The sequence below is a fragment of the Mustela putorius genome, unplaced genomic scaffold, assembly GCF_011764305.1.
Source record: "Mustela putorius furo isolate JIRA1106 unplaced genomic scaffold, ASM1176430v1.1 tig00003909_pilon_pilon_pilon, whole genome shotgun sequence".
NCBI classification, from domain to species: domain Eukaryota; kingdom Metazoa; phylum Chordata; class Mammalia; order Carnivora; family Mustelidae; genus Mustela; species Mustela putorius.
In genome coordinates, this window is record NW_025422057.1 from 17,621,188 (window position 1) to 17,633,906 (window position 12,719).

The window sequence follows — 12,719 nt, forward strand, 5'->3', positions numbered from 1 at the left end:
GCTCAGTCTCCTCAGCTGTAATTTGGAAATGGTAAGTCTAGATGTGATTTCCTGTGATTTTATGAGGTTTGGATAATGGAATGCATTTGAAATGTTGACTGCGGGACCCGTGCCTCAGCAGGAAGCTCCGTAGCAACAGGTGTTAACAAATGAGAGTGACAACTCCTTAGTAAGTCAGCTTAAATTTGAGGGGCTCCCCAAGTCTCTGAATTGAGCTCTTTCTCCAGATCTGGTCTACGTTATCCTATCCAGATGAAGGGGTTTCATTTATTAGGGTGTTTCACAGTCGCCTATGTGGCCATAGGCGGGTGCTTGTAGGCAGGAGAAAGTGAACGTGGAAAAAAATGTCTTAGCAACACAGAGTCCCTGACAGCTCAGTCAGACCTCAGCCACAGACATGTCCTTCACCTCAGGGCCAGCCCAGCAGAAGCGAGGTTAGTACCTTATCATAGATCCTGTTGAGTAGTCGAGGCACGACGGGAAACACTGTGGGCTTCAGAGTTTTCATGTCATCAGGCAGCAACCGGATATCTCCTTGGAAGAAACCAACTCTGGCACCACAGGAGTACACAACAGCCTAAAAGCAAAACCAGAGATCGGGGCTCAGAGCCAAAGGCCCCCTTTGGGTAGGGACTGTCTTAGACAGAATCGGGGAACCAAGGTGACAGCCATGGACACTGTCCACTGTATAGCCCCCTCCCCACACGTTTCAGATACCCAGAATTCTGCGAGCCTGCCCCCAGGACAGGTTGGAAACTCTTTGCTGCTGAGGTGGCAGCAGAGGTGAGACAGACCGTGAGACTGAGGGCCCACCCTGTTCCACCCAGAGCTCTGAGGGACAGTCTGAGACACTGTCCTTTGTCAGAGACCGTTCGTTCACTCCATAGCACTAAGGAAAACACTGCCACTTAGGCCAGAACATGCCTATAGCTGCAAGACATTCTCAGTTTCAGAGACATTAAAACGTGAAAAAGTATCCTTATTAAAATTGATATTGTATTAATCAGATGTCAATACCTCAGCCCAAGGAGATGAACTGTTCATTTTGGCACTTCACCCATCAACAGATAAGCTGGCTGAAGAGGGATTTATGCAGGAAGCAGAGAGGGGATTTTCTGTCCAACCAAACGGGTTTTGGGAAGCCAGCACTGCTTTCAGTTCTCAAATCCACCCCAGAATTGCCTGAAAAGCCTGCAGTCCGCTCACAGAAAGGCAGCTCTCTGGCACACACACACGCTGAACATCTCACTGGATCAAATGCTCTTTCTCTGCCCTTCCAGGAGCTAACTTTCCTCTTGCTAACCTGAGATTTTTTTTTTTTTTTTTTAAGATTTATTTATTTGACAGGGAGAGACAGCGAGAGGGGGAACACTAGTAGGGGGAATGTGAGAGGGAGAAGCAGACTCCTTGCTGAGCAGGGAGCCTGATGCAGGGCTCCATCCCAGGACTCTGGGATCATGACCTAAGCCGAAGGCAGGCGCTTAACAACAGAGCCACGCAGGCGCCCTGGTCTAACCCAAGATTAAAAAAAAAAAAAAAATTCTAACCAACACAAAATGTAAAAGAGCAACTAATGTTTCCTCTCCCAGCTCAGAGTCAAGAGCAGATAGTCAGCTCCTGGCTTGGACTTCAGGACTCACAGGCACACTGTGTGAAGGCAGAAGCGACCATCAGCCCCACTGGACAGACCCAGACCCTGCTAGAAAGGCTTCGCAGCAAGTGAGGAGTAAGGCCGGGCTCAGGGCTCAGCTGCACCTGCTCCCTCCCTGTACGTTCCCATCAGAGAAAGGACTGGAAACGCTGTGTAGCTGCCTTTGGAAAAAACACAGAACTAGCAAGTCAGGACTGTCTTTTCACATATCTGCTGGGAATACAGGACACTCACCTGTACAACCCTCTCAAACATATGAGCCAAGGGGAGGTAGGATATGGTCACATCATCAGGGCTGGGCTTGAAAACATGCTATCGTTCAGAACAAGAAGGAGACATTAGGTTAATGCCAGCTTTCTCTTCCAAAGGAGATTTAAAACAAGCTATTATTAGTTATAGTTAATAATTTATAATACTGTATTGTATATCTGAAAATTGTTAACTAGATCTTAATAGTTCTCAAGAAAAAAAACTAACTGCGTGTGGTGATGGATGTTAGATTTATTGTGGGGACCATTTTGTAACATATATACGTATATACATACACACACACACATGAATCATTATGTTGTACATCTGGAATTAACACAATGTTATATCAATTATATCTCAATAAAATTTTTTTCTTTGATTTTAAAGAACACTCCTTCCTAGGACTGTCACACACAGTTGTACAGGTAGTACACTGTATAAGTCTGAGAGGTTGTCCCTTAATTTCACTGAGTGTAGAGATGTGCAGTCCTAAAAGACCAAGGCTTGAAAATGCACAGACCTCTGGACCAAAATGCACCATTATTTGTCCACATTCAGGCCTGTAACATGATTTTTGTTTGTTTCTGGTTTGTTTTGTTTGTCTCTGCCTCCTCTGCCATCAAGATTAAAATCTTAAGACAGATTTACATTTTAATGAGGATCTCTTTTTCAATGGACCACTGACCTCCATACACTTGAGGAAAGAAGAAACATTTGAAACAATATTTTGATGGGTCAACATGGCTCCTTTAGGGTCACCTATAGGAAACAGGACATGGAGAGAAAAAACCTTTAAATAACTAATAGGCAGCCTTTGGCTATGAAAGAAGTTGCATTCACTTGGTTCTGTTCCAGAGAGCCAAGAGCTTCTCCTGTCACTGTGTCCTCTTATGAACGGTATGGGACACCATCTATGAACAATTAATGCACCCAGAGACACCACCACTGACAATACTGTTAGCCTTCTACTACCACAGAGGGTACAGTCACAATTTCAGATTGTAACAGTCAAAAGCAAAAATCCAAGTAACCCCACCTTGTGCTGTTTTTATATTTAGGACTTCAGACCTAACTTTATTACTTAACACATTACAAACTGGCTCAGTGGACAGGAGAATATGACTATAGGTCATCATGGGCCATATCAAAAGCTATTAGGAATTCTAATAGGATAAGTCACTGTAGGGGTGGGGGAAGACACATGCTGATCTGCGTGGAACTCTCTCTGGGTCACCTTGATTGAGCAAAACTATTCTGACGATGTCAAGTTGAGAGAGTGGTGGTTGGGGAAGAAAGTTGACTTTGTGATGCCATCTGAAAGGCTCCTGAAATCCATAGCATGGAAACCCTTCCCAGTGTGTTCAATGAAATGTATTTGCTTATACCTGTTTTTCCACTGGGGCATACATATTCAAAAGCTTCGGGGTATAAGACCCTAAGGATAGTCCTCATTATAGGGAATATTTACCAGCCCACCCATGCTCAGTGACTCAAGCCATGTTTTTGGCCAACCAGGGGCCTCTGGGATAGCTTCATGCACACTGACCTGTGGTCCCACTAGTGAAGCAGATGATACTCAGGTCTTCTGGTTTAGGCGGCTAGAGGGGGAAGCACAAGAGATTAACCTACCAAGAACTTTGGGGAATTGAACTTTTGGGCAAGACTCAAATTTGAACAGAAGAAAACTTACCACAGGTTTTCTGAAGTTCTCTTTGCCTAGATTCTACATGAACAGAAAGCCAAGAAAGGAAGTCTAGTTAGTTAAGATGGGACTAATGACAAATACAACCCTCTCTTTCTCTTTTCCATGCAAACACGCCCCTTTTCTGTGAGAGTAGAACCAAAATTGTAACCCAAATCAGGCCCAGAAGCCAACATTCAGGCACAGTGAAAGGCCCAGGGATAGAGCATAGCGTTTCTCTAGGACTCCAGCCTCCAGAGGGCAGATTCCAGATGTCCAAATTTCCCATTCTACTCTTGAGGTCCAGTCATCTAGGACCATTACTAAACCTTTTTGAGTAACAGGAATCCTTGACATTCAGGGCTTACTACATCGCAGGCACTGTTCCGAACACTTTCTATAGATTAACTCAGGCAACTCTTTACAATCGCTCTGTGAGGTGGGAACTATGTCAGCCTCATCTTACAGAGGGGACAAGGGAGATGCGAAGAATCTTACTAAGATCACCCAACTCATGGATGTGGCGCTGGAACGTGAATCCTGCCATCGGACTCCAGGACCCCTATATTTAGCTACCACTGAACTCCGTATTGATAAGTCCTCTACTTAGAAGTCTGTGCCTACTGGCCACAGACCATTCTCCTCTGACACAGTCCCTGAGTTGTTCAAGGGAAATTCTCCCCAAAGCCTCACAGCAGGAGTCTCATGGACTCCTCCCCTTCCACTGCTGGCTGACAGCAGCCTGTGCTCGCCTGTCGATATCCTCCTCATCGTGCCTGGTGGCAGAGCAGGCTTCGAGCTATTAGTTCAATTTAAGGCACATACCTCAGCATCAAACAGGGATAAGAGCTCAATTCCACTTTTCTCTGCTCTTTGCTTCATGTCATCCTCAAAGGGATCCATGAGAATGATCACTTTCAGACCCGGGGTGAGGCCCTTCTCCACATTCTCTATCAGCATCGATGCCTTTTGGGGCGTATCACAGATCACTGTAGTGATATCAGCTGAAAGCAGAAATAGAGCCGGAGGTCACCTTCCTGCTCTGCCCGGTACCTGATTGCTTTGCAAGGAGGAAGACGTTTCTGAAAATTTCAAAGCTAGTGGGTACCCGGATGAGATTACATCTGCAAATCAGATTCAGAGTGCATAAAACCTGAAGCATTCCATCAATAATAAATGAGCGTAATGGAAACAGAAGCACATAATTTTCATGCAAGTTGCCCAGACAGTTTACAGTTTCTAGAGTCACAAAACTCCTTCTGCTTAAGAATACAGACAACAAACATGGATCCCTCAGGTGTGGTTCTGTCAGTGTGTTTTATTTTGGGGAGGGGAGTAGGGAATAGAAGGGAAAAGAAGGGACAAATGGCATTTTAGCAGATAAACAGTTTATGATTCTACATGTTAGCATTACATGTTAGTTGCATACACAACGTGCAACTGTGTCTATAGTCCAAACGGGTCTAGTCACTTAACTACCTAGTTCTGGGACAGAAAGTTAGAACTTAGATATGTGAATGGGTTGTTAGTGAGCCACTGAAATTGTACTTACTTCTCGAATAATGATAATTTTTTCTACAAATGGATGTACCATTGGTACATGCTGACTAACTGTACTGACTTGGATTTACAACGATAGGAAATGAAATCAGTGGTTTCATAGTGATTTAGTCAATTAAGTGACTTAGTGACTCACTCTATGACCTTTTATCCAGAAGGGCCAACGTAAGTAGTCTTATCTCTAAACTCTATTGTTACACTCTGCCACCTGGAACATTTCCTTGAACCTTCTATGTAGAAGCCAACACCTGCTTGGGCTCTTTGTAATTTCCTTGTAAATTATATCCTCCGTATTACAGAACAGGAAAAGCTTCCCCAAATTCTGGCCATAGCATTCCAAGTTGGCTAACAAAAGCAGATATTGAGGAATTACTCAGCATTAAGATAGGATCAAGTTATAATTTAATAGCAAACTCTTACCCCTGTTGACAATGTATACGATGGCTTCTGCTCCCAAGGTATCATACAGAGGAACGGCTACCATGGAGTACGTGTAACAAGCCAACTCAGAGATGATCCACTATATGGAAAAAAGCTGAAGTAAGAACTAGAGAACACTTTGAAGAGGAAGAGTATGAAAATAAATAAAAAAATAAATTTAAAAAAAAGAAAAGGAAGAGTATTACTTCAGTCATTCAGCCAATCAATGCTTATTTGATGCCTTTGTGTTAAAATAAATCACCCGGGGGCCCTACAGACTTCCAATGCTAATGCTATAAAGTTTAAGAAGAGATAAGCTAGCACAGACAACTACAATACAAGAGGACCAAAATACAGAGGTAGAGTATGGTAAGCTCCATTGATAAAGGGTACAGAAACCACTGGTTTTAAGGGATATATATATTTTTTTAGGTGGGAGGTAGGAGGGGGTAGCCCAGGGAGAGGTAATTCCAAGCAGACTTCCCACTGAGCGTGGAGTCTGATGTGGGACTTGATCTCAAGACCCTGAGATCATGGACTGAGCTGAAACCAAGAGTTGGATGCTCAGTTGACCAAGCCTCCCAGGTGCCCCAGTTTTAAGGAGCTTTAAGGAGGGAGAAATCACTTTAGGGTTGGGGTAAAGGCCATCTGGAACTGCTTTGGGGAAAGTGATGGAAATTGGGCAGGGTTTTGAAAAACTGGTAAGATTTAGTTATGGAGCTGGAATCAGGGCAGGCATTCAGGGAAGAAGGAAGTGGATGTGCAAAGATAAGATAGCACAATATCTCTGTGTGTACATCAAACAGCATGAAGAACAATACGAAATGAATTAGAAAGGTGGGTCAGAATCTGCTAATGGTGGGCCTTGAACACCAGTCTAGGTGCTATGTACTGAATTGTGTCCCCCCCCCCCACCCTAAATTCATGTTGAAACCCTAACCCCCATTGGGACTGCGTTTGGAGATAGAGGCTTTAAAGAGGTAATTAAGGCTAAATAAGGTCATAAGGGTAGGGTCCTGAGCCCATATGACTGGTGTCCTTGTAAGAAGAGGAAAAGGTACTGGGGATGACAGAGGGAGGACCGTGTGAGGACTGACTTTGAAGGCGGCCACCTGCAAGCCAAGAACAGAGCCCTCAGTAGAAACCAAACCTGCTGACACCTTGATCTTGGACTTCCAGGCTCCAGAGCCATGAGAAAGGAAATTTCTATTGTCTAAGCTCCCCCTGTCTGCGGTATTTTGTTATGACAGCCCAAGCCATCGAATATACGTGGCTGGGCACTAAGTTCCTAAATAAAGACTCAAGGACATCTCTTCTTATTGAGGCTGATTGAGAGTGTCACCAAGGTGGATTATGTAGAATCACCTCAACGTGCAGCCAGTGCCCTCCCAGGGTTTTGGTTAAGCAGCCGGCTCTAGGGAGCATAGGACATCCAACCATTCTGCAGCAGAAAAAGGCTTTCTCTGAGGATATTGGTCTAAGACTTAACTAAAGCTTAATTCCAATCATCTTAACATCTACCATCTGCTTTCAATCACTGAGGAAATATGGGTACAGTCTCTCTCGGTAGCACTGGGTACCTTATTTGACAAGTTCAAGTATAACATGCAAGTTCCAATTCTAATAAAATACCTCCCCCTTTCTACAATGTCCCCAAGCTCTTACTTGCCAGCCCCACATAGCTTCCTTATATTCTTCATACAACAAAGAGATGGACTTAAAGTGAATCATCATGAGCTACTAAGTAAGAGAAATCCAGGTACTAATTTAGATCCCTAGGCATTCAACCAGGAATTAAGGGAGCACTGAACTGTAACTCTTTACTGGGGGGGAACAAGTTTTATAGAATAAGAGAGCTTTAAAAAATTTTGGTAAATCATCAGCAAGTGTCAGAGTGCTGGTTTGGGGCCAGGTTTTAAGTCTTTAGTTTCTGAAGTTAACTTGAGCATGGTTACCTCTGGCCTATTTTGAGCAAAGATGCCAATAAATTGGTCTTGTGATGGCTTATGTCCTTTATGCAAGAGACAGGAACCCAGGTACTCTGCACGATCAGACACCTACAAGAGAGATGGGGAGCAGAGGGAGGGGACAAGACCCCAAAGAGAGAAAATTAGCTAGAATGCCACATTAACAAAAGAGTCTACCCCAAAACAATGGGCAAGACTTACCTGCTTGTAGGATAGCCATCTGTAGGGCTGGTTTGGTTTTCTATATCCCAAGCAAGGCCCATTGTCTAAAAACATGACATTTAAAGAAAATCAGCACCACCTGCAAATCCTTTGGATCATAGAAGGTAAAAGAGGATTAGGGAGAGATAAGACACAAAGGAGGAGAAATCCAGTAAGGACATGAACTTCTGTGTCAAGGAAAGTCAAAGGCAATAAGTACTCAAAGTTCTCAAAGGCAGAGACAGTCTTACAAACTACATCTGAAACATTTAGGAAATGTATTGAAACATTCAGCATGGTTTGGTGTTGCAATATGTGACCTCTGTGGTAACAGGCATTTGGAGAAAATGTTCACATGATGTGAACAAGTAAAAGCCCATAAGTAAACACAAACAGCCCGCCTCTATCAGACAGTCTTGGATTGAGCTTCCTTATCATAAAAGAAATGCTCACAAAAATATAGAAAAAAAACCCAAAATATGAACTGTCAATGATTTCACCACCTATAACACTGATACTGATTTTCAAAGTTCCTTTGTATAGGTTTACAGGGTTATTTTCAATCCACAGATATGTTTTGGATCCTACTTCCATCCCCCATCTGATGTGAAAATTCCTGTTATTATTTCTTCTTTGCAGAGATTTCAGTGGACTTTTATGGCCAACTGAGGAAGGGCTCTGTGGCAGTGACTTTTTCTCATGGGGGGGGGTGTTTGGGTCATTTCCAAGTTTGACACCTGAAATAATGCTCTGATAAATATTTCCAAATTGCTAATGTCAAATTCAGAACATTTCGTAGAATAGAGTCTCTGAAATGAAACAACGTGGTTGGTGTGTGTGTGTTGGGGGAGATCTCGGGGGTTGTGGTGGACAAACAGCTCATGTTTTTGATCCCCTGAACCACACTGCTTAGCAGAGAAGTTGTAGGAAAGGATTTTTCTCCCACCAGTGACACACCAAGTTGTAGACCCCCAATAGTATCTCTTCCATATCCTTCTGGTTTGCTAGGTTTAAAAAGTTAGCACTTTAACAGCTCTTAAAGTGCGACCTTGTGCTTTGTTTCATTTACTCTCTCAAATCATCTGTTAATGTACTTTTCCCATTTCTATGAGAACGTCTCCTGAGATACCAAGGCTCATAGGAACTACAGGAACACATACACACCTGCACGCACACAGGTACACACTTGTCCGTACACACGTACATCTGCCTTCAATATCTTTACAATTGTGTCGTACACTTGACCATAGAAGAATGAAACGTCTGAAGAGCTCAAGAACTCTGCTTACTAGAATAACCAGTCCTGTCAGCCATGCGAGCCATGGCACAGTGCTGTTGGGTGAGAAAGCCACGCTAACTAACCAAGACGTCCTGACATCTAAGCCAGAGGGAGAGAGAGTTACTGAGAGAAAAGTAGAAGGTGGGAAATTTTACCTAGAGGTTCTAGTCAGATTGCTGAGAGGCACTCAGTTCTTGCCAAAAGGAAGTGGTCAGAGACAGAGTGACTAAGAATTCAGAGACAAAGCAGTGACCCTGCAATCTAAGTGACAGAAGGAAAGGGAAAGAAACCTGGAAAGACAGAACCGTTCTGATGAAAGAGATATTTAAGGAACGAACAAGGAGCCTGTCCACAGGAAACATGAGGACTTTTTCTCTCCACTAGAAGAGCTGCACGACAGCTCAAGATGTAAGGGCTCATGCTATTGCTTTCCCAGAGGCAAGGCAAGTCCCAGTCCTGAGGTGTTCACAGCCACCACATCCCAGAGAATGTGCCTCAGACAGTCTACTGTCTTAATATTCCATATCCCATATTCCATGTTCTCTGTGCACATTACCTAACTATTGTTATCCCTAAAGTATGAAGCATCATGGAGGACTGGGGCAGTGTCTTCAAGCTCACCCAGTAAGAAATGGCAGCAAATGTGGGAAAACCATACGTCACTTCCCTAATGATGAAAATTCTAGCAGAGACCCATGGCCAAGGAGTACGTCAAATAATTGGCCCTTAGGGCACCAACTGAAGTCTCATTAAACTCTGGCCCCAATCAACTTCAGCCTATTTAGCTAAAGTCCCGACCAGGCAACAGCTTAGCCTTTGATTCACATATTCAACCCAGACATCCATCTGTTCTAATGGTAGGGTCATCTACAAAGACCCCACCAGTTAACTTCTTGGCCAAGTTGCCGCCCTCAGCTGGGCAGAGTTGAAACTGTGGCATGCAGAACCCCTGAGAAGCTTTGTTCAAGATTCAGATTCTTAGGTCTTCCTGTGTGGAAATCTGGTCCTCTGCAACAAGGTGGTGCTAGGGGAGCTGTATTTGAGCAGATTCTCAATATAGACCATCTACTGGATAGGAATTAGAAGTGTAGGTCAGGGCAGGGGCGACTGGGTGGCTCAGTTGGTTAAGCATCTGACTCTTGATTTTGGCTCAGGTCATGATCTCAGCATCTTGAGATCAAGCCCTACATCAGGCTCCACACTCAGCCTGAATTCTGGAGAGTCTCTGTCTCCCTCTCCCTCTGCCCCACCGCCTCTGTCACCCTCTCTGAAAGAGAGAAAAAAAGACAGACAGAAAGAAAGAGTGTATGTTAAAGCTGATGTATTCATCTCCACTTGGGACCAGACATCATGTTTCTATTTCTCATAACTGCTTAAAGGAGAAGCCATTTTAACTTTATCTGTTACGTTTTGATTCAGTATTGAAGAAGATATTCTAAATAAAGGATCTTATATGCCACATAACATGTGGATTGTTTCTAAATGGATTGTTTCTAGTTATAGTAACGACACAAGAAAGAAAACTCAATGAAGGAAATTTTGAAAAATAGAAAATTCCAAAGGCAAGTTTGTTATATTAGCCATATAGTGTCTTAGGTTGCCGAACAGGAAAGAAACTAATGGATGGTTTGGGTATTGCTTGTAATTTGTATGGAAGTCTAAATAAGCACTGATTTAGAGTCAGAAATACCAAGTATGGTCCCACTTGGAGCCTTCATATAGAAGTTTTCTTTACAATAAACCTTTCTTTGTCTGGAGGAACAAATACTTTTATAAAACACTTCAGAGCTGACTGAAAATAGAACAATCTAGTTAGATAGATTTCAATATCAACTACAACATTTTCTAGTTCTGTTGCCTTTGGAATGTTCCTGAACCTCTGAGTGTCTGTTTCCTCATTTTTTAAAAGTAGAGGCAATAACAGCTAATCCTTAAGGTTTAGGGGAGGCTAAGCAGCTGGGATGTGTGTAGTGCTTGATGCATTGGTACTTGACAGGAGTTGGCCGGTAAATATCGTCAGAGTGAAAAGCAGAAGGCAACAAGGGAGAAATCACACAGGCAAAAGCACCTGGGTGGCTGAGTTTGTTAAGCATCTGCCCTCAGCTCAGGTCATGATCCCAGGGTCCTAGGATGGAGTCCTACATCAGGTTCCTTGCTCTGCAGGGAGCCTGCTTCTCCCTCTCCCTCTGCCCCTCCCCCCTGGCTCATGCTCTCTCTCACTTACTCTCAAATAAGTAAATAAAATCTTTTTTAAAAAGTCACACAGGCAAACCTATGTTTGGACAGAATATATATGTGTGTATACACACACACACACACACACACATACATACATACATATAGATATATAAAGAAGGTACAGGGAGAAGTATAAGCTGGTTGATTTTGAAAGGAAACTAGCGCACCTCACGTTGTGTTCAGTAATACAGATATAAGTATTGAGCCTTGATAAGTTCCAAATGAACTTTCCAAAGTCCACATAGTCACCTTTCTAAGGAAGTCCAAAACATCATTGCTTTCTGCGGTCCTAAAGAGTATGGGCATGGACCAGCATTAGTGTCAAGGACAAGGTAAGAAGTCAGGAGCCCTGAGTGCTAATTCTGGCTTGGATTCTACATCTATAAATGTAAGGAACTGCATTTATATTAAGCCCTGTTTCTGAACAAATATAAGGTACCAGTGAGTTAATCAAAACACCTTCCTCCACATTATTATCAGATCTTTACCAATGTGACAGGGAAGTCTTCCTTGTATTAAGGGACAGATCCAGAGGGGCAAAGTGATTTTGCACCAGGTCACACACCTGGAAATGGAAGAGCTGGGTTTCTAATGCAAGTCTGTTCTACACTGTTTCCGACACCCGTGCTGATACTCTGCTACATCCCCTACCTTTCATACATCAGCCTTCAGACTACCACTGGGGTTTAAGAAGTGAGACAGGAGAGAAGTGTAAGCTATGAGATCCCCACCTCCGTCTTCTTGCAGTCGAGGTTAGACTGCCAGGCTTACCAGACACAGCAAGTCCTCTTTGGAAAACTTCATACATTGTCTTGACATCTGAGTAGTAGTAAGATAGTGGTTCATTGCTCTTCTGGCTAGCGGCCTTCCGTGCCCCACCCTAGGATACAAGACCAAGTTGAGGCCAAGCCTGACTCTCTTCCACCCTTTCCAAACCCTTATATTGAATTGAAGAGATCATAAATCCTGAACATTGAGCTCTTTATTATTCAATTAATTTTTAAATCCCCAAATTGTAGTATCCTTACATTGTAGAAACCCAGTGACTGTCACAGTTATGTTTTTGGCAATCTCCCCCAACCCCTAGAGGCAAACATACATACACATGTGGAGAGAGGAGAGATAATAGTATGGTTTTACGTTGTAAAGATCATACCCAGTTTAAACATCTACCAAGCACATACTATGTGCCAACACAGTGCAACAAATACTATAGACACAAAGTGAGTTATGACCAAATCTTTGTCCATCAACATCTCATGAGTGAGAGACTTTGGAATGGAGGTGGGGTGAAAAGGACAAACACACAACTAAAATATTGTGATGTACATGCTGTAATGAAGGCGTACATTCTGGGAGCTGGTCATGCTACCCATTCTGTATTAAGTACAAAGGTGGCAAAGAAATAATACTTCATGGGGACTTAGAAGATAACTAAGCATTTACCGGAAAGTTATGGTTTGGTAGAGG

The 12,719-nt window shown here is 43.2% G+C and overlaps 1 protein-coding gene across 4 annotated transcripts in view; it reads right to left on the reverse strand.

Moving 5' to 3' along the window:
- The window catches only part of ACSL5 (acyl-CoA synthetase long chain family member 5), a 45,228-nt gene that overhangs the window by 11,872 nt on the left and 20,637 nt on the right, over positions 1-12,719 (reverse strand). For all 4 annotated transcript variants that reach the window (XM_004763846.3, XM_004763848.3, XM_004763845.3 and 1 more), the window contains 10 exons: positions 12,021-12,129; positions 7,733-7,797; positions 7,520-7,621; positions 5,565-5,664; positions 4,410-4,588; positions 3,594-3,626; positions 3,450-3,501; positions 2,589-2,662; positions 1,886-1,963; positions 443-577 (listed from right to left, as the gene is read on the reverse strand). In XM_004763846.3, coding sequence (XP_004763903.1) covers positions 443-577; positions 1,886-1,963; positions 2,589-2,662; positions 3,450-3,501; positions 3,594-3,626; positions 4,410-4,588; positions 5,565-5,664; positions 7,520-7,621; positions 7,733-7,797; positions 12,021-12,129 — 927 coding nt within the window. The remainder of the gene's footprint in view (positions 1-442; positions 578-1,885; positions 1,964-2,588; positions 2,663-3,449; positions 3,502-3,593; positions 3,627-4,409; positions 4,589-5,564; positions 5,665-7,519; positions 7,622-7,732; positions 7,798-12,020; positions 12,130-12,719) is intronic.